The sequence below is a fragment of the Protopterus annectens genome, chromosome 1.part2 (genome assembly GCF_019279795.1).
Source record: "Protopterus annectens isolate FY-2018-M chromosome 1.part2, PAN1.0, whole genome shotgun sequence".
Lineage (NCBI taxonomy): Eukaryota > Metazoa > Chordata > Ceratodontiformes > Protopteridae > Protopterus > Protopterus annectens.
Genome location: NC_056727.1, coordinates 821433222 through 821460433, shown reverse-complemented (window position 1 = coordinate 821460433; position 27212 = coordinate 821433222). Strand labels below are relative to the sequence as shown.

Genomic DNA, 27212 nt, shown 5'->3' with positions numbered 1-27212 from the left:
GTGATCTAGATGAGATTTTGCTACAGAGTATACATGGAGGACTAGGCTCATTGGAGGTTACTAGGCTAATGGCCATAGGGCCTTTACAAGCCTAGCCATGTAAAAAATCCCTCGTACCCTAGTTGACCATAGTTAGATAGTCATTGTTGGCAGTGCTATAGTATGATCAGCACTGAGTGCCCCTGTCCATGAGGGCCATATGCGCCGTCCCAGGGTAAATTTGTGGTTTCCTATCCAGTTGTCAAGGTTGTTCTTAAATAGGGTCATTGAGGATTTCTTCTTCACATGAAGTACGAATATCTCTGGGCAGGAGTGCTACTAAAAGAAAACAAAATAAATGTTCTGTTAATTGGACTTTAGTGGACAAGAAATATTGATGGTGTCAGAAAGAACAGTAGATCAGACTGCCCCAATATGTACTGAAGTACTTAGAGCATCCCCTCTAATGTAAACAATGAATAAACTTCAGGAAGTTGATGGTAAGCTGAACAAATAAATAGCTAGACTGGAGCAGAAGTTCACTGTCATTGAGCAAACTCTAACACTACACTTTGACACCATGGCAGAGATGCATAGGGATCTTAAGCAACAGGAGACTTTTATTATGGATATCATGTCTCATGTGGAATTGTTTGAGCAAAGAGTGGCAACTTTAAAAAACAAGGCTCAAAGAAAGAATTTGCTCCTGACTGGCATTTCTGATATATCAGAAGGTCGTGAACCAATAAATATCCTTTGTCCAAAACATAGTTGGGCATTCCTCAGTCTGAAATACATACTGAGGGAATACATAGGCGTTTTGTCACTGGATGGACTACTGCAGTTAAATGCTGTCATCAGCTAATTGTTATATATGCTCCTACAAGTTAAAAGAGCTTTTATTAGCATTACTGTGGAAGCCAGGAACTACTTTTTTGGTAACATGAGAGTTCATGTGGAACAGGATTACACTGAGGAGGCTAGAAGGAAATTAGTGCATTTTGTCCCACTGATAAGATTGTGTTGATGAGGAAACTGAGATTTAAATTTTTATTATTATTTTAAGGTGTTTTTCCAACTGGATTTAAGACTTTTTTTAGACTTGGTCAAACCCTTATGTGTCTTAAGGGACTGGACAGACTCACATGCTCTACAGCAGCAGGTAAGAGAGTAAGTAATTGCAAAGAGGGTAGATCAATAATCAGAAGACAGCCACAACATTTTTCTTTATTTAAACAAAAACCACTACAGAAGGACAAAATGCTGAGCACAAGGAAAGGGAATTCAAGATACTTTTTCATTGTTGTTGATATTAACAAGCTGAAACTCATTTTATTGCGTAAATATGGAAGATGCAAACTGTTTCTATGTGATTGTTATATTCACTATTCACTAAATAAAAGGTCAGGATTTCAAGAGCTACCAATAAATGTTGTATGTCACATTGCAGATGGAGTTGGTAATGCTCTCCATGGAGGAGGGGGATTGAGAATAAGGAAACTGAATGGGGAGAACACCTTCCGCATGTTTTACCCATGTTGATGGGACCACCATAAACCATGCCTCATGCGAGGTTTGGCAAACCTTGGAAGTGCAATATCTGGCATTTCTTGTTTTAGTAGCAATTGAAAGCAATGTTTTTATACATAGTGTTAAGAATTTGTTGCTTTATAAGGTTTATATTATATTTACTAGGAAAGATTATTCAATTGCAGTTCCTGAGCAAAAGTTAGTTGAGAGAGTAGGTGGGGTAGCAGACAACACCAGAACCTGTACTGGAGGACATGAATATTGGAGCTAATTCTGTAACTCTTCCCAAAGTACTAGATGGTTTGTGTTTGGGAGAATGATGTATGTGGTATTAATAAAATGTTTTTAATTTATATATAAAATATGATAAAACTTGTCTGTTGGAATGTAAATGGGTTAAATAAGAAAGTGAACAGAGAAGAAGTAGTGAGATATAGTACAAAAATGATTCCCCAAATACTGTTTTAATAGGATGCACATTTGACGCATTGTGAACATATTAAGTTGTTGAAGTTTGTGTATCAAACCATAGCAGCTGATTACAAAGAAACTAAGAAGAGAGAGACGTTTATACTGATTAAGTGTATAAAACAAGAGTGTGAATATATTAAAAGATAGTAAATATAGGTATGTAGTCCTGAATGCTTAGATAGAGAATAAATTGTTTACCTTAGTGTGTCTATATAGACCACTGGAATCCTTACTGAATGAATTTTGGGAAATTTGTAAGGGAATTGTTGAGTTTCAGGACTGTGTCTTTTACTGGTGGGGGACTTTAATTTAGTTACAGACTTTGAGGTACAAGATGGTTCTCATTTTTAGATTAGCAGAATGGGGCAATACTTGAATTTCTTCATGAGGATCTTAGGTATGAAGGCTGTTTATGTGAATGATGCAAAGGAGGTTGTCTCATTTACTTGCTAGTCCAAGATGATAGGAAGGTATTCCATAGACAGAATGTATATGTCTTGAGAACTTAGTATGACAGTGGGAAATACAGCCAGTAGTATTTTCAGAACATGACACTCTAGTACTGTGAATAGAACTGAGACATTGAAAGATTATAAAAACATTGGAGATTCACGTTGCATTATAGTATTTCTCCCCCCTTCATTGCCCGGTGGGAAGAAAGGATAGAAGTAGATACTGTAGCCCTGAAACATTAATGGATTGGGAAAAACAAAAGGAAGAATGGAGATGGATCTTACAGGATTATGCTAAGAAAAAATGTCAATATAAGAAACTAGCTTTAAATGAATGGCAGATATGGCATAAGGCACATCAAGACAGATAGACAAGAGGGATAAAGGACTTGGAGCATGACATGCAGCAGGTGTTTGAAACTGACCTGTTATTAAAAAGTGATTTTCTGGGCACTCACCAGGAGCACAAAGACATCTTGTAATAAGACTAAGACAAGCTAAGTTGGAAATTTGATTTTTTTTTTTTTTTTTTATGATTTGGGAACCAAGGCAAATGATAGAAGTACAGGACCCAGACAAATATTAGCATTGTTTATGGAATATTTTTCCAGTGCTTGTACAATTTTATTATTTATTTTATTTATTTAAGATTTGTTTACCGGGGTAGTCTGACTGGACAGCTGGTGTCCATTTTCAGCGGAGGCCCAGGGAGAAAAGCTCCATACAGTAAACAATAAGACAGTAATAAAAACTTAAACGCAGCAGTCAGAAGGTAGCTGTCACTTAATTATAACAGTAATAACATTTAAAAGTAGCAATTGAAAAAGTAATCTGTAGTTGGAAAAGCATCATCAAAACGTACAGTCATAGGAATCAAAGCAGTTTACAATGAATCAACAGGTGACATCATCAGAGAAAGAATACGTAGGTAATCATTGATGAGAACACAATATTGGTCCTTAGAGCAGCTTAAGGAAGTAGTAGCTATGCAAGGTATTGAAGGGTTACATAGCCGGCTGGTGAGGAAGTATGGCTGAAGATATTTCTTAAAAGTTACAAGACAAATTGTGAAGAACCTCTGGCCATGCGTAATTTTTTGGAGGAGGTACTACTTCTACAGCTTACAACTACATAAGTAGAAAAACTAATGAGACATATTACACTGGAAGAACTAAAAGCCCAGCTTGCCCACCTAGAAGTGGAAGAATCACTGGGGCTTAACGGTATACTGGGAGAGTTATAAAGATTAGGGTGTGAATGCATGAAGAGGAAATGCTGTCTGTATTAATTACAGTATTGCTATCTCACACCTGTCCCACCTTTATGGAAGGGCACAGTGATCTTTGCCATCCTAAAACTTGACAAAGATCAGGGTCATCAAGGTCTTACAGATCAATATTGGTTCTTAGTCAAAGCTACAAGATATTCATGCCAATTTTGCCATCCGGGCTGATTGAGCTACTCCCAGTTCTGGTGCACAAGTGCCAGTTTGGTTTTGTTAAGGGGAGACAAACCTATAACAATGTAATAAAGACAGGAGAAAGGAATCCCTTATGGTGAGCACCCTGGATGCTGAAAAAGTTTGACAGAGTAAAGTGATAATATTTATTCAGAATATTCTATATGATGTTCTTTCGTAGGAACTTCATTAGTTTGGTAGAAAATATACATAAGGGTGCTTTTACGAGTTTGAAAGTAAATGCAAAGTTCTGCCCCAAACCTCATACCTTGAACCTTTAGCCTTGAAAATTAGGCATTCACAGATCAAAAGATTTATTGTGGGGTATGAAGAGGCAGAACTGCCACTGTATGCTGATGACTCATTGGTGCATTTGTCAGACTCAGATAACTAGCTGATTCAGCTGTTTACATTTTTGGGGATCTCTTTGACTACAAGGCGAGTTTGGAAAATATGGAAACTATGCAAATAAACTACCAACCTACTCCAGAGTAGAGAAGAACCTATCCAGATATATGGCAGAATGGGATGATGAAATACTTAGGGGTAAAGATAGCCAAAACAGTAGGGAAAATATAAAGGAAACTTGTACGCACCTTAAGAGTGAGCACTTAAAATGGCTGAAGAAATGGCATATATTGAAATGGATATAGCCCAAAAGATAGAGGCATTATTAATTTTTTTACACATAGCTTTGTATTGCTTCTAGGTGGTCCCTTTAAATCCTGGGAACATTTTTTATGGATTTAGAGAATCAAGCAAGCTCAGCCTAGAATTGTGTGGGATCTGTTGGCACTTTCATAATATTTTGGGGGGGTGTGGAAATCCCAGATTTGAAGGCTTATTGGAATGCTTCCCAGTTAAAACTTTTTCTAAGCTGGCTCTTTGGTCTTAATCTAGTAGGATAGAGCACACTGGACAACTACAAGGACAGGACTTAAACACATCTTTGGTTGTAAACAAGAGTCCCACAGTTTAACACTTGGACAGAGTTTGAGGACAGTTACAAATAGGTTGTAATGAGAGAAATGAAAACTTGGGCTGCCCAATAATGGTTAGTGTTATAGAAGAATGGGGTGGACAGAACTTAAGGACTTGGGTGAGGAAGAATTTCAAGGATAAAGGGTAGGAAGACCTAGAAGAGGCCCAGGATTTCATTAATTGGGATATATTTAGAGATGTTTCAAGGATCAAGGCCTGATTATATGAAATGTAAGAGACTAAGGGAGATATGCTCCATAATAAATAGAGACGTTATGGGAATCTCAGCAATGCCACTGTGTGTTGTAAGATTTTGACAGATAAGTAAACATACGTGAAAGAAAACAAAAGCTGGATAAATGCCTGGTATACACCTCAAGCGAAAAAAATGAAAAGACCAATGGTTAGACCACAGCTGAAGATAAAAATGGAATAATCCACGTCAGGAAATAAATCACTTGCAGCTTCACAGTAGTGCCCTTTATAAAACCAAAATTTGTAACTGAGATGTAGTAGTCAAGGTAGGAAACGGTTCACTTGCAGTTTCACACCACTTTATTAAACAAGAGTAAGCGCTTTAGCGATCTAAGTCAGTTGATCACTTCTTCAGACTCATAAAAACAGTTAAAACATTGGTATTTAAAATATGGTTCAACCAATGAAAACACATATAGAACTATGACATAGACTAATTAAAATTGTATACATCAGTACATTAATTTGCCTTATATTCTGCATAAGATGAAATAAAATATACATATAACAGACACATTTTATGTAATAATCCATATTACTTAATGTTTTAGTGGTCTGGATTTTAAAAAAGGTTTCAAGGAAACAGCAACAGTGAAGGTTAGAAAATGCCAGCTGTTTGCTTGGAAATGCTTGCACAAGTATTTTTATACCTCAAGAAGCTGCTCAGAATGTATGCAGGAGTGTCTAATAATTGTTGGAGATGAAACACAGGAGAGTTTGGGGATTGGATGCATATATTCTGGACTTGCTCTGGACTTGCTCAAGACTGTATGTGTTACATGAGCTTTTCCAAGACCTATTTGAGCAACTATGGCTTGGGATGAGATCTCTCACTCCCTTTACCTACTTTATAAGTTTCTCTGTAGCAGGGCATTGGTCTGTAAATGATTTCATCTTGCTGAGAAAAGTGTTACTTGCAGGTAAGAAAATAGTCACTAGGAAGTGGAAGAAGGAAGAACCCTCATAAAAAATGATCTTATATACTTGATTCAAAATATTGCGAATCAAGAAGCAATTGCAGCAGGTTTAACAGACCACCTTGTTTATAAAACAAAATGGGATAATTGGCTGAAGAATTTAAGAGAAAATATACTATTGCAACATTGATATAGATTGTGAGGTACTCCTCCTTCACTTATTCACCAAGTATTTAATATCTGAAGTTAGAGTATTAGGATATCAGCCGAATTGAATGGAACTGAATTAAGTCAAGTTAAGGGAGTTATGTTAAGTTAAATTAAATTGTTGGTATTTAACTTGTATTTAGTTAAATAGTTACTCTTTTATTTGTTAAGGTTCACTGTTAAAAATGTAAAAAGGAGTTATAATTTTTAACAGTGAAGCTATTTGTTATTTTTTTAATGTTGGTTTTATAAAGTGTCAAAAGGGAAGAAATGGGATAAGTAATAGTCCCCATGGCCTTGATCATTTCCATAAGTGTCGTTAAGGTAACAGACTGTATAAATAATATTATCTTTGATTAATGTTCTGTTTGTAAGCTATTGATTGAAGAGTTGAGTTTAGGGGAAACATTAACTAAGTGTCTCAGAATACCTGACAGTTAGTGTTCATGGTATATTGCAGAACCATTAAGTAATAAAAAAAATCTTTTAAGGAAACCATACTGTTAATCCCTTGTACTGCCAATTTCATCAGTTTGTTTTATTTGAACCATGCTGAAGAAACTTCACTGAATGAAATAACATCTCTACATGCATCAAACAACTTTAAGCCCTAAGTAGCAAGGACATGCTTAGCATAACTATTTAAATCTTATTCCAGCATTTAGATTTATGAGCTGTACTGCATGGTGACTTTATTTTCTTAACGTGCCCTCTGTTTGATCAGATTTCCATGCCATACCACTCACCTGAAGCTACTGCTAGGTGTCTATAAGATCTTATTCATTACTGATACCATTTGCAGCTCATACCAGTAAAAGACAAATGTACTGACTTAAGTCCTGACATCAGTTTGAAGGTCCATACTGTTTTAACAAAACACAGTGCAACACCTGCATTTGTCATCATGCACTGAGAATATAACTTAAAGAAAAGAATGAGTTACATATGAATGATAAATGATAATTTTATTTTAGTTTCTTTATGTCCCTGTCCCAAACTAACAGTTGATGTATGTCATGCCCTATTGTTCAGTTTCCAGTGATCTGGTAGTAATAGACACTTTTACTCATGTTCTGTAGAAGCAAATGTTATTCTAAGAGTAGTTTAAACAATGCTTATAAATTGTTTTCCTTTTTAGCTCTTGGATTGCCTGCAAGAGTTGAGGACATTTGCCCAAATATCCCTTCTTTGGAGAAGCTGATGGATGATATCATGGACTTGGCTGAGTCTGGAATTCGCTACACTCAGATGCCACATGTTATGGAGGTTATACTGCCAATGTTATGCAGTTATATGTCACACTGGTGGGAACATGGACCAGAGAATAACCCTGAAAAGGCAGAAATGTGCTGCACTGCCCTTACATCAGAGCATATGAACACGTTGCTGGGAAATATTTTGAAGATCATTTATAACAACTTAGGCATTGATGAAGGAGCCTGGATGAAGAGGTTAGCAGGTAATATGGAAAGAAATGTAAAACTTGAAATGTTGATTCAGTGGTATTTTCTTTGTTGTAGAGAATTAGGAATTTTTGGCAGTACTATTATGACCCTTTACTTACAGGGTTGATCTTCAATGTTGAGAAATAAGCTAATTTGTTTAAACAAAATCATTTCTTTTTTTCTCTTTTGTTGCCATGTCTGAGTGTACCTACAAGTATTAATTTTGTGTTTTTTTCATATGGTACAAATCAAGTTCTTTATATCTATCTATCTATATATATATATATATATATATATATATATATATATATATATATATATATGTGTGTGTGTGTGTGTGTGTGTGTGTGTGTTTCTGTGTTTTTTTGCCTCCCCACATGCTGACCATTAGCCCCTACCCTTTAAGTCTTATCCTATTAATTGCAATGTGGCCACTAACTTTGATAAACGCTGACTGGAGTGACCTGTCTTTTAGGCAGGTATGAAGGTTATTTGTGCCACAGCTGTCTGTTGTCCATTGGCTTTCATCCAGTCAATCGATCTTGCAGACTATCAGAACTAACACTCCAAGGAAATTACAGGAGATTGAGCCTCTTCCTGCCTCAGTTCCTGTTGCAGCCACTTGACCATCTGATGGTCTGCATCAATCCTTCATTAACACAGACAGCTGGGTAGTTTGTACTATTTCCTGACTCCTCCTCTGGTTGTTAACATGGACACTCATGCCACTGGAAGGACCTCCTGTTCTCTGCCAAAACATGTATTTTCCCATATAGATGCAGAGAAAGATATTATGCCATGTCACCAGACTTCCTGTTTTAACATACTTTTGGGAACCATTGTTTATAGTATTTATATCCCCTGGCTATATCCCTTAGCAGCTTTCTCATTACTGATGTTTTTCTTCTTACAGTGTTTTCACAACCTATTATAAGTAAAGCTAAGGCACAACTTTTGAAGAGCCATTTTCTTCCACTAATGGAGAAGTTAAAGAAGAAGGCAGCTGTGGTAGTGGCAGATGAGGAACATTTGAAAGCTGAAGGAAGAGGTGACATGTCTGAGGCAGAACTTCTCATTTTAGATGAATTTAGTGTCCTTGCTCGTGATCTGTATGCATTCTATCCACTACTGATTCGTTTTGTGGATTATAACAGGTAAATATCATAGAAGGTATCTCCATTTCATAGCACATATGTCTTATTTCTTTATTTCTTTGTAACTCTTCCGTGTGAAGTCTGTATAGCCCTGTGTTATTACTATTATTATTTAAATCCAGTCATCTCTGTGAATGAAATGCACTGTTGTTTGCAGTGCTGCCGTTGTTGTTAACAGGTTCCTGACCTGCACTGCTGACTTGTGTTGTTGGTAAAGATGACACGTTTTGGGAATGTTATGTAAACATTCCCTATTTTTATTCTTAAACAACTACCCAGATTAAGTCTTCTGACCTTGTGAAACGTGTCAGAAAAGAACAACATTCATGCCAACCATGTCTACTTGGTTGTCATAAAACAAAAACATATGCTTACAAGGAGTTGTTCTACTACTGGTTTAGTAAGAAGTGGATGATGTTATAGCTCATTACACACAACTGGATGACTTGCAGCTTAACATTTGACAGTAGTGCCGGTTGTAATTCACGATTTTTCAACATTTTAATTTTCTTTGCTGTTCTATAATCGTAGTCAATCTACATAAACAAGTAGTTGTTTAGAGGGGGCAAGCTCCCTACCCATATGTAAGTTGCAGAAAGGCTTTCCTACTTGCACATTTTTTTAGAATTGATGAAATTACATCTAGTTTTGTTCATCCAGTTGTAACTCGATCTGGATGTTATTTGACAGTTCACTCTGGTACCTTTACAATGCAATAGAAACCACACACACAAGGAGACAGTTACTAAATAAGGGAATGTTTACCTTTAAGCAATATTTGCATATTATTTAGTCAGTGAGGGGTCATTCATACCTTTTATTATGATGATACAAAATGGCAGAGTGCTGTTGATTCAGATTTTTCTCATAATGGGAGGTATTTACTTTTCAGGGCACAGCCCAAATGACCATCTATACCTCCCACCGTGAGTAAAATAAGAATTGCCTATACCCTACCATGGATGTGCTTGTTATTATACAGTGTGGTTGTGCAACTGGGGACTGTTCTTCATGGGTGTCAGACAGCCTCTTACCATCCCCTTGTACATGGACAGCCCTTTTGTACAGTGACTGCTGTTAGAGCTCTCTGAATTTGGGTAGGTATATATATGCATGTAAAATTTGTCTTTTTAAACATTATAGATGCCTTCTGTCTTGATTTGCAGGAACTGTGTTTACTTAGGAGTTTGGGATATTCTGGCAGGCAGAGGGACTATTTGTGCATTCTCTTGGTTGGTCTGAAGCAGGATATCATATGTGCTGGCATATACTGTCTTGTTTCTTTGCCTAGAAGCTTCTGACAAAAATGCTGAATTGTAGAGGGAGAGAGGATAAACCTAAATGCAGACATACTGAGACAGGCCCTTATTAGATAAACTGATACAATAAAATAAAATCTATTAAAATAATTACATAATTTTGCATTATTAGTAGTAGTAGTAGTAGTAGAAGTAGTAATATGGCATTGTGTTTTGCTAGGTAGTTTCTACACATTTGTTTCCAAGTCCCATTAGAAATGCAACTTTCTCTTCAAAAATAAAATCACTGGTAAATTACTATTTTTAAACACCTTTATTAGACTATCATGTAAGACACAGATAAACATACATTAAAAGGAAAGAGAAGAAACCATTTTAACATTTTCCATTTAAATAAAATATACATTATGTTTATTTTCTTTGCTATTATCATCAGTCCAACATTACAAACAATTGCTGAATTCTTAACTTCCCTTAAACCTCACTCCTCTTCCTGAACATTATTCTGCATGTATCGTTTTCCCACATTTTCCATTTACTCCTATCTAATTTGCTCCTTCCTTTTCTAAAGATCCTTCCTCCTGTTCTTTTGTGTCTTTTTTAATATTCAGTACCTCAAATACAGTTGGTGTAGACTTTGATTTCCATTTTCTAGTAGTTGTTTTTTGGCAGCCACCATAATTAAACTTAATAAGGCCTCACTATGTCTAGATAATTCAGATCCTATATCACAGCTCAAAAGAATAATTTCCTTACTTACAGCTATTTGCTCACCCAGTATTTCTGATAGAGTACTCTTTAGGGAATTTTTAAATGTTGCCAACTCATTGCACTCCCAAAACATATGTTCCCAGTTATCTCTTTCTTGTCCACCACACCTCCAACGTTTGCTATCTACTTGAAAAATTCTTTGAAGTCTGCTTGGGGTATACAAATACCTGCACAGACACTTCCAAGCAAAGATCCTAAACTTTCTAGACTCAGTTGCACACCTGGGAGACATACAATTGTCATCCCATACTGGTACATTACTTTTAGAAGCTTTTATTCTTTTAGGGTAAGTGAAAACTGTCCTTTTCGTGTTACAGGGACTTACAACATAGTTTAATCTCTTTAACAGTTTTCTCAGATCTGTGCACATACAAGTTCATATGTATCTGGGCAGTGACCTGTAGTCATGTAATACCATTTTACTTAAAATCTTAAATGTAGCGAGCTGTGGAGATTTCCCACTGATACTTTAGTAGTGTCACCTGTTCCTTGGAACCAGTCTTCTTGTCACTACTAGTGCTTTCTCAGTCCTCCATGACTCCATTATGATGACCTGTGTTCCCTTTGAATGTGCATCCAGTAGTATTAGGAGCAGAAAAGCCCAGAAAGCACTCCCAGTATCAGGCTAAATATGCTGCTTCTGGTTAATTGGTCATTATTCATTGTCTTTCTCGGTGGCAGGCTGTCTCATCAAACTTTGGGCAAGGAGCAAGATTATTGCTCTCAGATGAGCCCATCAGTTATGATACCCAACAGTATACACTGCGTCATGGTAAGAATTCCTTGACCCAGAGACAACTGCTGTTCTTTAGAAGCAGATTCAAGCTGTCCTTTTTTTGCACTTCATACACTTCTGAAAGAGTGGACTCATTCCTGTGTTTCCTTTTTATAACATCCAGTGTTGTAAGTGGTCTAGAATTCAGCAGAATGTTATTCTGGGAAATTTTTATTTGGATTGGAATGGTGTTTCAGTACATCTAATTCCTTTCAATGTGATTTTTCATTATCTTTACAAATAGAGTGACAAAGAAAATATTCATGCCAAAAAATCCCTTTACTGGCATTACTTCAGAATGGCTTCAGCTGCTGTTCAGATGTTTTGTCTGGGTCTCTAGAACAGGAATTTGTCAAGCTGGGTGATCCAGAAATGATATATGGCTGCTGTGACTTGTCATTACATGAACAAACACTGGGCCTACTTGTACAGCAGTGGATTACTTGATGCATACCACATCTAACAAAAGACATAGAACAAATTACTGTATGGAGTGAGACAGACAGACAGTTAGACATATCTGGACAGAATGGTGCAGCCAAACAGCACAGAGGCATAAATGCATTACAGTTTAGTGGGGTTGTTACAGTACAGTATGGTACATACATTTACAGAGTCAGCCCCAGTCAAATACTCTCAAGATCAAGATTAGTCTTCAGAATGCAGAAGATGTTACCATCATTGTTGCCTCACAGCAAGAGGTTCCCCAGTTTGATTCTCGGCTAGGAAGCCTTCTGTGCAGACTCTGAATGTCCTCCCTGCAGTTGTGTGGGTTTCCTCCAGGTGTTCCGGTTTCCTCCCACGTTGAACAACATGCATCTGGAGCATTTCTACCCGGGCCCCTGCTGAAAATTGGCTTCACTCCAAGTCAGACATTCCCAGTAAACAAATGTTAAATACATAAATCTAGTTTCCTTAGACTCAGAGAAGGAGATGGCATTCATTGTTCTTTCTTGTGATATTCTCTTTAGTTCAGTTTTGAACAAGTATCAGTTTTAGTTGGTCAGTTTTGAACAAGTGCCATTTACCTCAGCTTGTGATCCAAACGTTACTGTGCATTATAGTGCGCATTATATATATCATTCACTGCATTTGTGTGCATAAGAGTGTATGCCATTCACTGCAGTAATGTATATAATAGCATGTCACTCACTGCAAGGAACTTGGAGACTGACTATCTTGCACCAAAGTATTTTGCAGTAAAACATTAGAATCACTGTTTGATAGGGATGGTTAGCCACCTTTATTTGTAATTCAAATTTGTAATTCAAGAATACTATTTCAAATGAACAGGGAGACGTTTAGTACACATAGTTCCCATCCTGACATATTTGGTGTTATAGCGACAATATGTCTTTCTCCCTTCCACACACTCCTTTTATAAAATACTTGTTTGGAGTCCCCTCAATGTGTAGTTATTAATGTGAAGCACTGAGTACAGAATAAACATTTCTGGCTGAAATTATTATTCTCTTTTATGGCCCAGATCAATCCGGCCTGCTTTTATGTGCTGTAATACAGGCAGTTGGGGGGATGTGAGCACTGCTTATGTGAGCGTATTGATATTATAACCTGGAGAAAGTGGGAAGTGACCTACACTAGGCACAGACATCACAATGGTATTTTTATGTTGGAGGATGTCTCTGCAGTACTACAACAGATGGGGTAATGGTTTGCCATCTTATCCAGGACTTGTCTCTATTTTATGCTCATTGATGGCCTGGATAAGCTGCAGCACCCCATGACCTTTTACAGCATACATTTCTATGAAAGGAGGAATAAACAGATTGAAAGAGGGGGTATATGCCCAAGCTAAAGCATGGTACTATTAACACTGCAGTGCTGGGGAGGGGAGGGAGAGTGACCGAGATATATTCATTTTGTAGCGATGAGGGTGTGATTACACATTCCACTCATCTGGATGGTTTGCATGATATACCTCTGAAGTACTTATGCAGAATTTCACTATTTCTTTTCTCTTCAGCCATTTTCAACACTGATAACGTAGTAGATACCTGCACACTCATCTGCAAGTATTATGTAGCTACTGGACCATTTCCTGCTGGCTTTAAAGACCTACTTAGGTTCATATTTGTCCTGCTAGGCAAGGAGAGCAGTGATTTAATCCACTGGCATAATTAGAGATGCACCTTTATCAGAATAAGAACAGTTAACTATCAAGGGAGGTAAATTTCAGGATATTGAGTTGGACTTCAAATCTGAAGTGTCAAGTTTTAGTAGGAGACATGAAGGATTATCGAAGTTGTTGTTCGCTAAAGAAAATCTGTTATTAATCTGTATTGGAGATTGCTCTGAAGAAAACGCCATTGATAAAGGTTAGTTTCGTTCTTGTCCTGGGCCTTCCTAAAATGCATAAGGATCCTGAACTACCTTCCTTTAGACCGATAATAGCCGGCAACGGTTGGCCTATGGAACCTTTCTCTATTTATGTGGAGAAACATATAAAACCTGTACTTAATAGTTTTGAAGTAATTTTGAAAGACTCTAAACATTTTTTTTCAGGATTTTTATTCCTATGTTAGTATGGATTCTAGTGGAAGTGAATGTATATTAGTCACATTAGATGTGATGTAACTTTTTACTGTTATCACTAATAATGAAGGAATAGAATTTATAAAAACTTACTTGATTGAATGCAGTGGCTATGATCAGAAAACTATTGACTTGATCTGTTTATTTCAGAAAACTATTGACTTGATCTGTTTACTTATGGAGATTGTGCTGGAGAATAATGTTTTTGTATTTGATGGAATTTACTACTTACAAAAGGCTGGCGTAACTATGGGCACATCATGTACCCATAGCTATGCCAGCATTGTTTTAGCTCAATGAGAAAAGAGTTATGTACTTAGCTTCAATGAATTCTGTCAGTTTATTAATCTCTGTTGTCACTTTGCCGATGGCATATTTATTCGTTGGACAGGATCCCTTGAGATGTTACATGATTTTATAGGATTTCTGCATAATACAACTAGATTTCTCAAGTTTTCTCTTAAATACTCTCAGATCTCTATTGATTTTCTTGACATCCATGTAGATAAGTTGCCTGATCTATCATTTACAACTAGCCTTTTTTGGGAAGGAGTGTTATAGGAATTCTGTGCTTCATAGGCACAGTATGCACCCTGGTTATATTTTTGATAATGTTGTTAAAGGGCAACGTATCCTCATATCCAGACTGAATGTTAGTGAAGAAGGGTTTAAAAGGCATTTGGATATTCTGAAAGAAAACTTTTTAGAAAGAAGTTATAAGCCGGAAGAAGTATCCGATACCCTCCTACAGATTTGCCCATCAGACATGGTAGGACAAGGCCGTAAATTTCATTTAGAAATGTGAACAGAAAGGATTGTCCTGAGATATGTGATTTTAGGAGGTTTGTCAATGTCCCTTTGTTTTATACTAGTGATGTAAATAACATTATAGACGTTTTTAAAAAACACTGGCCAATATTACTTACTGATGAGAGGATAAGCACTTTAGTTGGTAATAATCCTCATTTTCATTTTAAGAATGGGAAATTCCTTAAAAGGATGTTATGTTATCCAGATAATTATAAGCTGGTATGTAAGGAGGAAGATCTGATAAGGACATATCCTTGCTCTAAGTGTAGTTATTTTAAGTATATCTGTATGAATAAGCATTTTTTACATCCGGATACATGGGAGAGGTTTAACCTTAGAGGTAAAGCTATCTGTGCGGCAAGAAATTTGATTTATTTAGTTCAATGCAGAGTATGTGCTTCATTCTGTGTAGGAAAGACCAATAGGTCTTTTAAAGAATGAATAAGAAAGCATGTTTATAACATCTGCATAAGGAATAATGCAAATGCACTTGCTAAATATGTTTCTGCTACTGATAGCACATGCTCCTTTCATTTTATGGCTTTAGAGAATGCTGAAGAGAATAGTCAGCTGGGGGCTATTGAGAATGTTGTTGTTGTTGTGTCTTTCAGCTTTTCCTGGTTAGGGGTCACCACAGCGGAACTCCGGTCCGCTAATGATTGGCAGTAGATTTTTGCATGCCGAGTTGCCAGCTCTGACGCACAACCTTCAGTGAAGGTACGCCCATTCATGCATGTCTCTACACAAAAGACGCTCTTGCTGAGAATCGAACGGGACAATGTCTTACTGTGAGGCAACAAATCTACCGCAGCACCACCACCGCTGGGAGCTATTGAGAATATTACTGAGAAAAATTAGCTGAGATGGATATTGAAGTTTAGAGTCGATAGAGGCTCTGGACTTAATGATATGATCTCGATTAAACCAGTTTCGAAGTCCTGGGATGTACTGAAATAAGTAAATAAATCAAAATGTTTACATTGGATATTATGGGATGTGATAGCTTGGTTATAACAGATTTTCTTTATAGGCACTTATCAGTTTTACTGGATAGGTTACTTTTCCTTAAAGGGAAATAACTTTGTTACATAATGGTATCATTTTGATACTTAGTATTGTGTATTTGTGAAAGTTCTACTGATTGCTTGCAATGTGGTGATATAATCCTATTTAACTAAGAAACAACTGGCTTAAAGTTGTTTTAGATGTGAAACTATTGTATAAAAATCTGAGACTGGCTGTTTGATTTTGTTCTGTTTTTATTGGTCTGATGAAGTGACAGGTGTAGTAGTGAAAGCGGTAACCTTACTTCATAAATTTGTTTTACTTCAGTCGAGTATCGGTTCAGTCTGTTTTTATTTTTTACTAATTTACTTATTATTTATGTGGCTGACCATTAATCCTTTTTGGAATCATTTTGTGTTATTATTAAATGCTTTGCTCTTTCTCTTCTGAATCTGCAGTCTCTTATAGGAAGGGCCTTAATGCACTGTAAATAATCAGGGGTCCTTTTACAAGTGAATCTGTCATGTTCTGCACAACAGAAGTTAAACTGCAAGGTCAGAATTTCACTTCATGCATGTTGCTGTCAGTAGTTTTTAAAAAGAAGAAGAAGAATCATTTCTGCCTTTCTGCATTCTTTACATTTTCCCCTCTCCCTGTTCTTCCAGTCACTTTTTAAAACTAATAAGATCTGTAAGATTTGTTAACAGTTCTGTTAGTTCTTTTAAAGCTGAGGCGAGACTCTCATCCTAACTCATTGATTTTCTTCTTTCATTTTTCTTGAGTTCCTCCAAAGCCATTTGTTTAATGAAAGCAATGCAGTTCATCTAATTTTGTCAAGTGTTTTGACTGATTTTAGTACCCTTCTTCTGTAAAAAAAATTAGAAATACTCATATTCTGAACTGTCTTGATGGTGCTGGAAAGATCTGGGTAAATGGCATGTTGCTGCAGTACAGGAATGTTAGATCATTTCAGAGGTAAAGCTAGTTCAGATTAATAGGCTGTTGACCTGGAGGTCATTTTAAGCCTAGCTGTTTCATCTCAATGTAATACCATAGAAATGCTAGTCATTACCCAAGATTGCATTTAGGGATGACTGCCCATGTCCAGGAGGGCTGTAGGCACTATCCCTGGTAAGAATTTATGGTGCCCCATCCATTAATCCAAGTTCCTCTTGAACAGTGTCATACAGGTGCCTGTTTCACATGAATTTGTAGCCTGTTGCAAAGATGCAGCAGTCGCTGGGAGATAAATCTGTCCCTCCAGCATGTCCTATTTAAGTTGCAGACCATATTAATGTCCCTGGAATGGGTAACCCTAGTCCCGTTTGATTTATGGATATGCAGCAAGTTCATTAGGTTTGGGTCTTGGATTGCTGTGTAAGTGAAGCATAAATCTCCCCTAAAAATTTAAGTGATACAGAGTATAGTGACAGGGACTTTAGTTGGTCTGTATAAGGCACATGCTGGAGCCCCTTGACCTTCTTTGTTAGAAAACTCTAAGGTCTCGCCAACTGCTGCAGATGCTTTGTACGGTACATGCTGAATGAGGAATTATACTCGATTATGGGCTGGATAAGTGCTGAGTAAAAGAAGTTATAACCTCTTTTCCTCTCGTGGTGATGCCGTAACTAATCAACTGTGCTACATAGAAAGCCTTCTTTACTACAGCAGACACATGGTGGTCAAAGTTAAAGTCACAGTCAACTTGTAATCCTAGGTCTCTTACCACTATGTGGGTACTTAGGGTATTGTTGATTTGCTAGTGTGAAGGGACATTATGCTGAAGGGGAATGATGATGCATTTCTTTGCATTCAGTTTAAGACCGTGACTAATACACCAGCTGTTTTTTCTGTGTGAGACTATCCTGGATATACTGACATCATTTGGGGATTCAATGATTGCACCTCGTTTGCACTCATCTGCAGACTTGCTCAGCCACAACCCCACAGTTTTGACTTGAACTTCTGAGAAGTATATACCAAACAGTAGGGGGCCCAGCACTGACCCCTGTTGTACCCCACTTTTAACAGGTCTGCTGGTTGATGTCGATTCATCCACTTTAATAGTGTGTGTCCAGTTTGTGAGCCAGATGGCAACCCTCTAACAATGAAGGGGTTTATATTCAGTTTGCTAAGTTTATCAGTAATACCAGAATGTGGGATTGTGTTAAAAGCCTTTTCCAAGTCAAGGTATGCTGTGTGCACAGATTTGCCCTCATCATTGGCCCTGGTCATATTTTCAAAGAAATCCATGAGGCTTAACAGGCAGGATCTGCCCTTGATGAAGCCAAATTGGGTAGGCTCCAGGGTTTGGAGATCTGCTATGTTTTTATTTATGAGGTCCATAACGATACATTTCATGCCTTTACAGATGAGGCTGGTCAGGCTTATGGGTCTGTAATTCCCCAGGCAACCTTTGTGGTGGGAAATAACTGTTGCTTCTCTCCATTCTGCAGGAACAAAGTCTGTGGTTAGGCTATGATTGAAAAGGGTACTTAATTGTGATGCTATTTCTTGTTTTAGCCTGTTTAGAAGACAGCCTGTGATGTTGTCTGGTCCCATAGGTGCTGTGTTGTTTGCCTTGGGCAAGGCTTTGACAACCCACTCTTCAGATATGTAGGGTGGGGGGAGGTTTGGGGGAAGGTTTGTGAAAAGTTAGGAAGGGATAAGGGAGTAAGATTTTCATTAAACCTATCTGCTAGCAGGTTTGCCATCACTGTGAGGTCAGTGTGTGTGTGTGTGTGTGTGTGTGTGTGTGTGTGTGTGTGTGTGTGTGTGTGTGTGTGTGTGTGTGATACCATTGGTAACTAGTTCTGCACATGCTTGGGTCTTACCTTTTAGGCTATGTATGTAGATGTAAACGGACTTATGGTTGTTATTGGTTGTGCTTGCTAAGTTTCTCTCAAAAGAGCCCTTAGAGGATTTGACAAGTTGTCTTATTTGCCTGTTGAGGGTAAGTAGGGCACTTTTGCATTGTTGGGGCCTTGCCTTTGTTTTTTTGGACAGCAACTTTTATTGTAAAGTTTGCTGATGCTGGATGTCCACCACGGTGGCTTGTTGTTACTTGGGTCTCTGGCTTTGATTCTTTATTGTACAGCCAATTTTATATACACTTATGCAAGTGATTGTACAGGGCTTTAGTGTAAGCTTTGATGTAGTTACCACTTCCAGCTTGGAACAGGGCTTGGAATGTACTTATACCTTCACCTAGGAGAGTATAGTTTGCCATGGTGATGTTTATTAGTCTCATCTCACCCTTTGTGAGTTCTTGTGTTAGTGCCACCTCAAAGGGGACTGAATTGTGATCAGATTTAGCTGAGTGTCTGAGAGCTGCAGCAGTGCATCTGTTTGACATGTTGGTGAGGACCAGATCTAAAATGTTTGTTCCTCTTGTTGGGGTATGAACAATTTGTTCCAGGGCATTTGAATTAACAAAGTCAAGGAACTTCTGTGCTACTGAATTAGGGCTAGCATAGGTTTCCCAGTTGATGGTAGGATAATTGAAATCCCCCATAACCAGTGTGTTCGGTAAAATTTGGATTGTCTCCAGTTTGGTCAAGTAGGCTTTATGGGCGTCATGACCCATGGAGGGGGATCTATGACTTTCTATGACTTGAATGGAGGTCTTACCCACTGTAACCTGAACTTGGAGTAACTCCATGGAGTTGTCCAGTCCAACTAGACAGGAGATTAATTTATCTCTAATATAGATTGAAACACCACCTCCTTTGGTTTCTGCACATTAATTTTGTAGTTTAAAGTTGTGGAAGGCATTGTAGCCTTGCAAGGCTGGGGTACTCTCTGAGGCCTTGAATTAGGTTTCTGTGACTGCACAGATATCTACATCTTCTAGTCACAGAAGTGTTTCTAGGGAGTGCAGTTTTTGGTTTAAGCACCTAGCATTTAGCAGCATGACCTTTATTTTGTTCTGTTTGGCTAATTTCACATCAGTAATGTTGTTTCTGAGACCTTGCCTAAAAAGGCACTGTGGGGAAGGCAACATCCTTTGCCTACAGCCGAAAGCCTAGAGGTGCTAGGTGCAAACCATGTCTGGCAAACGAGCAAGGTTTGCTGACCATGGCTTCCCAGGTTGACAGCAACTGGATCCCCTTTGAATGACACCCAAAACTAAGCCAATTATTGAAATCAATAATTTCTTGTTTATACTATGGCATCATTCAAGGTGAGGGTAGTATGCTGCTCAAGGCTAGTGACATACCTGCATGGAACACATACTCAGAGAGCTCAACCATGTCTGTTTTCATGTAGTGCAGTCAGGTATGTCTCAGGTTGTTCACATCAGCATGAACAATAATAATAATGGTACTTGTTGCTGAGAGACCTGAGTGCATGCATGATCTGACAAATGTTGGAACCAGACAGGCAGCTGACTGTGACTTTCTCTTTGTCCAACCTGGTTAGTGGGACATCTGTGTGTGTCACTATTGAGTTTCCAATGACAAGAAAATGTGTTTTTTGAGTGTTATGCCTTACGGTCTTTGCGAGTGAGACACAGATGGTGGTGCTCTGTGTCATGGGTGGTGTGGGGACTGTGGTAATTGTAGCAGTCTTTTGTTTTTGAGGTCTGTGGTGTTTTGGTAAATTTTTTGAAAGAACCTTGTTGTATGTTGATTTATGTATTGGATGCTTACTATGTGCAGGAATAGCGATGGGTGAGTTGACATACTTTTCTGTGTTTTTGTTTTGAGTGCGAGAGAGCATGGATTCAAGAAGCGCTGTGTATTAGAGTGAGTTATTAGTAGAGGGCTGTCAGTGTACATGAGGCAAGTGCTGCACTGCCTCAAGAGAACCAAGTCAACAAGGTGGGCAGGAGAAACAAGGGTAGTCCAACTGTCCATAATGCTAGTTTGAAGACTGTTGTCACTAGGGGTGGCTTTTCAGAATTGATGACAGATGAGCTTAGTGGATGGATATTTCTGCACTGGGATAACGTTGTGGCTATGACTTGGGCAACCTGACTTTGTCTCAGACACGTTGAAACTGGTACAAAGGGAATAGGAATGACAAGGTAGCTGTTTGCTATCCTCTTCCATGAGGAAAATGAGGAGATAGGGATATGTTTGTTCGCAAGTCCCAGAGGTGATGCCAGGACCATAATAAAGAGATATTACTACAGTAGGTGGGTAGGCAAAAGAGAGATCCATCACCACATGGCTGAAATAAAGCAGTTACACAACCATATGTGTGACATCACCCATGACATCAACTGAAAAGGCAAAGCTTATGCAAGGAAACCCTAATTGGGCTGTGGTATGACAACCCCAACTTCACTACACATCTCTCCCAGTCATGGTGGGACTTATAGGCCATACAGCTATTGAGGTTCTTCCTTTCTAGAGAGGAATCATCCATTCAGAAGTGAGGCATGACAGGGTATCCCCCTACTAGTGTGGTGGCCCAAGGAAAAAGAGACCATAGGAGAAACCCAGGGATTTCAAGCTAGCAATTATCTGAACCCCCCCCCCAAACAAAAATATAATTTTAGAAGTGTAAAAGCAGCTTATATTATGTTTTATGCATTATAAGTTTTATTAGAACACAGGCATCCCTAAGAACCTCAGAGTAAATTATCCTTAACCTAAAATTACACCTTGCACATTATCATTGGAATGTATTTCTAATTCAAGTAATTTTCATTTGATCATGTGTTATAATCAACAAATAATTTCCTTCAGTGATTCTTGGTAGGAGAGTAATTTGACATGCAATTTCTGGTGGTTTTTCTCAGTGGAATAATTTCCAATGCATCTAGACTACAAACAAAAAATATATAGGTCTTTCTCTATCTGTTCTGCATTTTAAGTTATGATGCATTATTTACAACACTTATCACTTAATAGAAATGCACAGTTAAGAATACAAAGTAATCAACCTTTATGAATACAGATTTTTGTTCTTTATTGTTTTTCTTATACAGACTTCTGGCAAATGGTCTGTGAAAAATAATGCATATGTGTCAGTACAGTTTAAAACCTAATCTCTCTCAAGCTATCATGGTGTATCAGTATTCAGCAAAGAACAGCCAGCACACTCAAAAATGTGGTTAGTGAAAGATTGATTCAGTGAAATAGAATGTTTAAATGATGAATTGGTCAATAACATGGAACTGTCTACAGTCTATTACTTTTAATTTTGTCTTGCAGGATTGAGTGTAACTGTTCAAACCCAGTTCTAAATCACTTCTGATAAAAAAGCTTATTTTATATGCTTAGGTCTGTTTAACATGTTCATAATAATTTACCTGAAACTAATATGCACATATAACCTACATTTTATATCTCCTTTACAAATTAAATATTTAGGGCAAAGTGGCTGAAGGAACCCTGTCCTGAAGCTGAAGAGCTTTTCCGCATGGTAGCTGAAGTATTCATTTTTTGGGCAAAGTCTCACGTAAGGATATTACTGGCATGAAATATTATCTGAATTTGAACATTAATGCATGTGAAACATAATGTATTTCTGCAAGAGATGAGTTTGTTATGAGCTCTGTAGAGTATAGCACACAAAACTATTAAAAACAGCCTGCCAGCCACTGAAATGCACAGATGTTTTGCTTTGTTTGAACTGTTTCTCTATAACCAATTATCTATCATTTTCTGTTTTGTTATGATGGGTTTGAAATATTTTCAGTTTTTGCTCAACTACATACAACGTATTTGCACGTATTTCTGCCTGTTGCTATTATCTCCATAACCATTTTTACAACACTAAACACTGTGTAGTAAACGTTATATTATTGGAAAATAATGGAGAAATTAAAAGATAAAAATAAATTTAAGCAATTCTGATAACTTCTAGAACATCACACTGAGAACCACACTGTAGAGTTCACTAGCTAGATGTGGAAGGCATTGTATTCACAAGAATATAGACAGGTTATAGGCATTTCTGAGGAGGGTGACAAAAATGAAGCACAGCCAGTGCTGGAAGCCATATAAATTTAGAAGATATTAACATATAATTGGGAAGAAAGCAGACACAGTGTTACTATGATTATTGCTTTAAGTGGTTAAGGAACTGGTGAGTGTAATTATGTCTACAGTTTTTCAAACAAGATATTCATGGGAAGCCAGCCTGTTAGCATTGTGCCCATCAACACCACTGGTGAAAAGCTTTAGGTAGTGTCACAAGGAGTGTGGAAAGGTTAGCAGAAGTGACCAACATTGAGTAGTCAACTTTTAGCTCTTTTGCCTGGAGGAGAGAGAGAAATTGAGTTTCTGTCTGTAAGAATATCATCTCACTGATGCTGGAGAGGTGGCCTCCACAGATAAACATGCAGATGGTATTCAGTGCGCACACACACACACACACACACACACACACACACACACACACACACACACACACACACACACACACACACAAACACAGACTTACTCTCCAGCAGACCATGCAGGAGTAGTACAAACCATCTGCTGTCACAAAAACTATACAGCACAAGGGAAGAAAGGCCATAAAAAGTCTCTGTTCTTTGTCAGAACTCTAAAGTGATGGCTTCTAGACTCTACTACTTGCTAATTCTCATAGAAAGACCTGAAAGGAGGCAGCAAATGTACAGGCAATTGGCATTAGGCATGGAGTGGAAAACTTCAGGTTAACAAGAAGAAGATAGAAACAGTAGGAAAGAGCTTGAATACTTTTTAGGTGCAGTAATGAGTGATTCAAAGGACCATAAGAAGGAAATAGTATAAAATAGCGAAATAATTCAACAATTCATGATACAGTTGTAGGGCATCCCTTAAAAAGTTAAACATAAATCTCCTCCCCTCCCTAACCATACACATAAATCCCTCAATTAGAAGTGTAAATGAATAACTACAAAAAACTTAAGTTCTTAAACAGAAAATTTTGAGAAATCAGCAGAATAAGATCTATATCACTGGAACAAACCCACTTACATCAGACTTCACTGAGTCTCAACCTACCAACTACAGCTAAAACAATTAAATACTCTACAGTCCCAAGTTCCCTACCTCCAACTACCAAAACCCTCCCACAGGCTAATATTATTAAATTACATAGCCCTGCCTGAACTCCAACTTTTTAATCTTAAACCTCCCCTGATGATCACTAAACCTAAATGCCCTCACCCTAGGACTTCCTCCGACTGCCTGAACCTAAATTCTCTAATTCATCTCAAACCCCTGGTTTCTTCTCTGGGTCTCTAAACCTAAACTCCCTGATTACTTCTTAAACCCAAGGCTGCTCCCAAAACCTAAACTTTTCATTCGCTCTCTAACCCTAAGTCTTTGCTCCCAGCCCCTAAACTTCAACTTCCTGACATTTTCCCTAACCCTAATTCTCCCATCCCCTAAACATAAATCTCCTAAAAACCCTACCCATAAATCCCCCAGTCAGCAGTGTAAATGAATAAAGCAAATACCCATTCAATTACACTGCTAACAGCTAACAAGTGGATCTTGTCGAGCACACATTGTGACCACCAGTGAAGCCAAGTTCAGATCAAAATGTTGCCACACTTAGCTTTGATGGCATTTGACTTGAAGAAATGAATGAAACTCAAATAAGTGGGATCGAGTTTATGTTACCTGCTGTTAAACTGTGTTTTTATGTTATCGAAAAAAAAAAAAGTACATTGTATTCTTTATTATTTAAATGCGTGCTTTAATTTACTATGTAGCTATTTACTTATACTATATTACACACACACACACACACACACACACACACACACACACACACACACACACACACACACACACACACACACACATGCACATTAATACTGCACTGTCCTTGCACTGTACCTGTTTTTTCAAATAGTGCTTCAGACTACATGCTTCACTACACAGATTTCATGGTTGAGGCAGTTAACTGAGTTTTGCTTAGCAGGATACATTTACATCTCCACTTTAAACCTTTGATCAGTAAGGTAATGTTTTGGTACCTAACACTCTTGCTTTATTTATTTACCTATTTATTTATTTTACATTTGTTTACCGGAAGTGTCTGTCTAGGCCAAGAGCCAAGGTGTTTTCAGCAGAGGCCCGGGGAAAAAGCTCTAAAGTTTGTTTGTTTGTGTCTTTCGGCTTTTCCTGGTTAGGGGTCGCCACAGCGGAACTCCGGTCTGCTAATGATTGGTAGTGGATTTTTACGTACTGGGTTACCAGCCCTGAAGCACAACCTTCAACAAAGGCACGCCCCATTCACGTATGCCTCCACACAGAAGACACTCGAGCTGAGAATCGAATGGGGCAACATCTTGCTATGAGGCGACAACACTACCGCAGCACCACCACCGCAGTTCTTGATTACAATAATAACCAGTTACCATAATAGAATATATAGTACATAAGCACCTACAAAATGGCTTACAATTACACATATTAACAAAAGACATATAGTACAAAATAGGTTATTATCTATAGAGTCCCTAACCTATCCTATATTCCACTAGAGCATGCATTGTATGTTATTTATTTAGCAGAGAAGTATACAGAACTTTTGTAAGAGAAATGTTACAGTAAATATATCGGTGTAAGTTATATACAAAAGAGAAAGTTGAGGTACACCAACGTGTGATTGGGAGGATTTGATTGAGTAAGTGATACATAAATAAGATAATTATGTATTAGTAGATTTCCGTACGTAAAAGTAAGAGAGATAGTTGTTTTATAAAATGTGTTTTGAAGAGAAGTCTGGCATTGCAAAGTAAGAGTAAGGATTAGTTACTGAATGCAGAAAGGGGTTTTAGAAAGTTTGTAGGGTCATCATGGGGTTGTACAGGAGCAGAACCACTTTGTAGTTAGATGTTTCTTGAGGAGATGTTTGAACTTAGCAAGATCAGTTGTATTGAGAATATCTTGGGGGACACGTTCTTGATATTTGATATTTGCCTGGAGTACAGGGAATCCCTAAAACTATTGTTGGATTTAACCACTTTTAGTAGTGCTTTGTTGGATGATCACAGTGCCCTGTTTTTTTGGTGGAAGTGAACCAAGTTTCTGAGGGCTGGACAGTTACCAGGTTGATAAATAATGGAGTGAGTGATGGTAAGCTGGTTGAGATATAAAATATTTGGTAGTTTGATCCAATTTAGTTCCTTGTGTGCTGAGCAGTGATGTGACCTGTTTGAGTGGTTAGTAGCAAACCTAGCTATTTTATTGTAGCAGGCCTCTAATGTGTTAAGTTCTGATTTCCTAAGGTTAGTAAAGATAGGAGAGGCATATAGCAGAGTTGGTAGTAGATGAGACGTTGCAATCGACTGTCTGAAGTTTTGGGTGAGGAATCATTTGGCTCTGTACATTAATCCCAGTTTCATATAATTTTTTATAGCTAGAGCGATGTGTTTGTCATATTTTAGTGAGCTATCGATATAACTCCTAGCAGTTTGGTCTGGAGTACTGGCAAAATTTTGGAGTTCTTAGAGGAGTAAATTGTAAAGGGATTAGGGTATTCATTAGATTTACTGTTACAGAATATTATTAATTTTTTTGTTGGGGTTAAGTATTAGTTGATTTTTGGTACAGAATTGTTCTCTATCTGAAAATGATTTTTGGGTTTTTATGTAGGACTTCAGGGAAGGAGGAGTCTGTGCAGATGGGGAGGAGTCATCTGCATACTGTACTATGGTAGTTAAGTTGGTGGTGGAATTGAGTTTATAATAAAAATGGTAAAGAGAAGAGAACCTGGGATTGATCCTTGTGAGACTCCAAATGAGATTGGTACTAGGGATGAGATCTCATTTTGTCACTTCACAGTTTGCTGGTGATCAGACAAATAACTGTGGAACCATGAGATGGCTGTTTGTGAGAGATTTGGTGAGGCTACTTTGTTAAGAAGTTTTTAATGTTACACTGTATCGAAGGCCTTAGACATGTCTAGGGATACAGATGATACAAGGCGACCATTATTTTGATGGAGGTTTACTGTATCTGTGAAACTTGAGGGTGATTGTAGTGCTATGTTTAGACCTGAATCCTTGTTGGGAGTTGGAGAGGAGACTATTGTTTATGACACAGGTCAGTAGTTGTGTATGTAGATACTTCTCAAGGATTTTGTCTAGAGGCAGAGAATAGCTATTGGCCTATAGTTTGAGAAATCTGTGGAAGGGTCACCTTTGTACAAGTGGATGATATGTGAGATTTTCCAAAGTTTGAGGATATATTATTCTATGATGGAGAGGTTGATTAATATGGATACTGTGT

General features: G+C 37.8%; 1 protein-coding gene across 1 annotated transcript in view; it reads left to right on the top strand.

Annotated features, from left to right (window-relative positions):
- The window catches only part of RYR2 (ryanodine receptor 2), a 6224161-nt gene that overhangs the window by 4183793 nt on the left and 2013156 nt on the right, over positions 1-27212 (top strand). The window contains exons 68-70 of the mRNA XM_044059048.1: positions 7390-7710; positions 8610-8850; positions 22347-22434. Coding sequence (XP_043914983.1) covers positions 7390-7710; positions 8610-8850; positions 22347-22434 — 650 coding nt within the window. The remainder of the gene's footprint in view (positions 1-7389; positions 7711-8609; positions 8851-22346; positions 22435-27212) is intronic.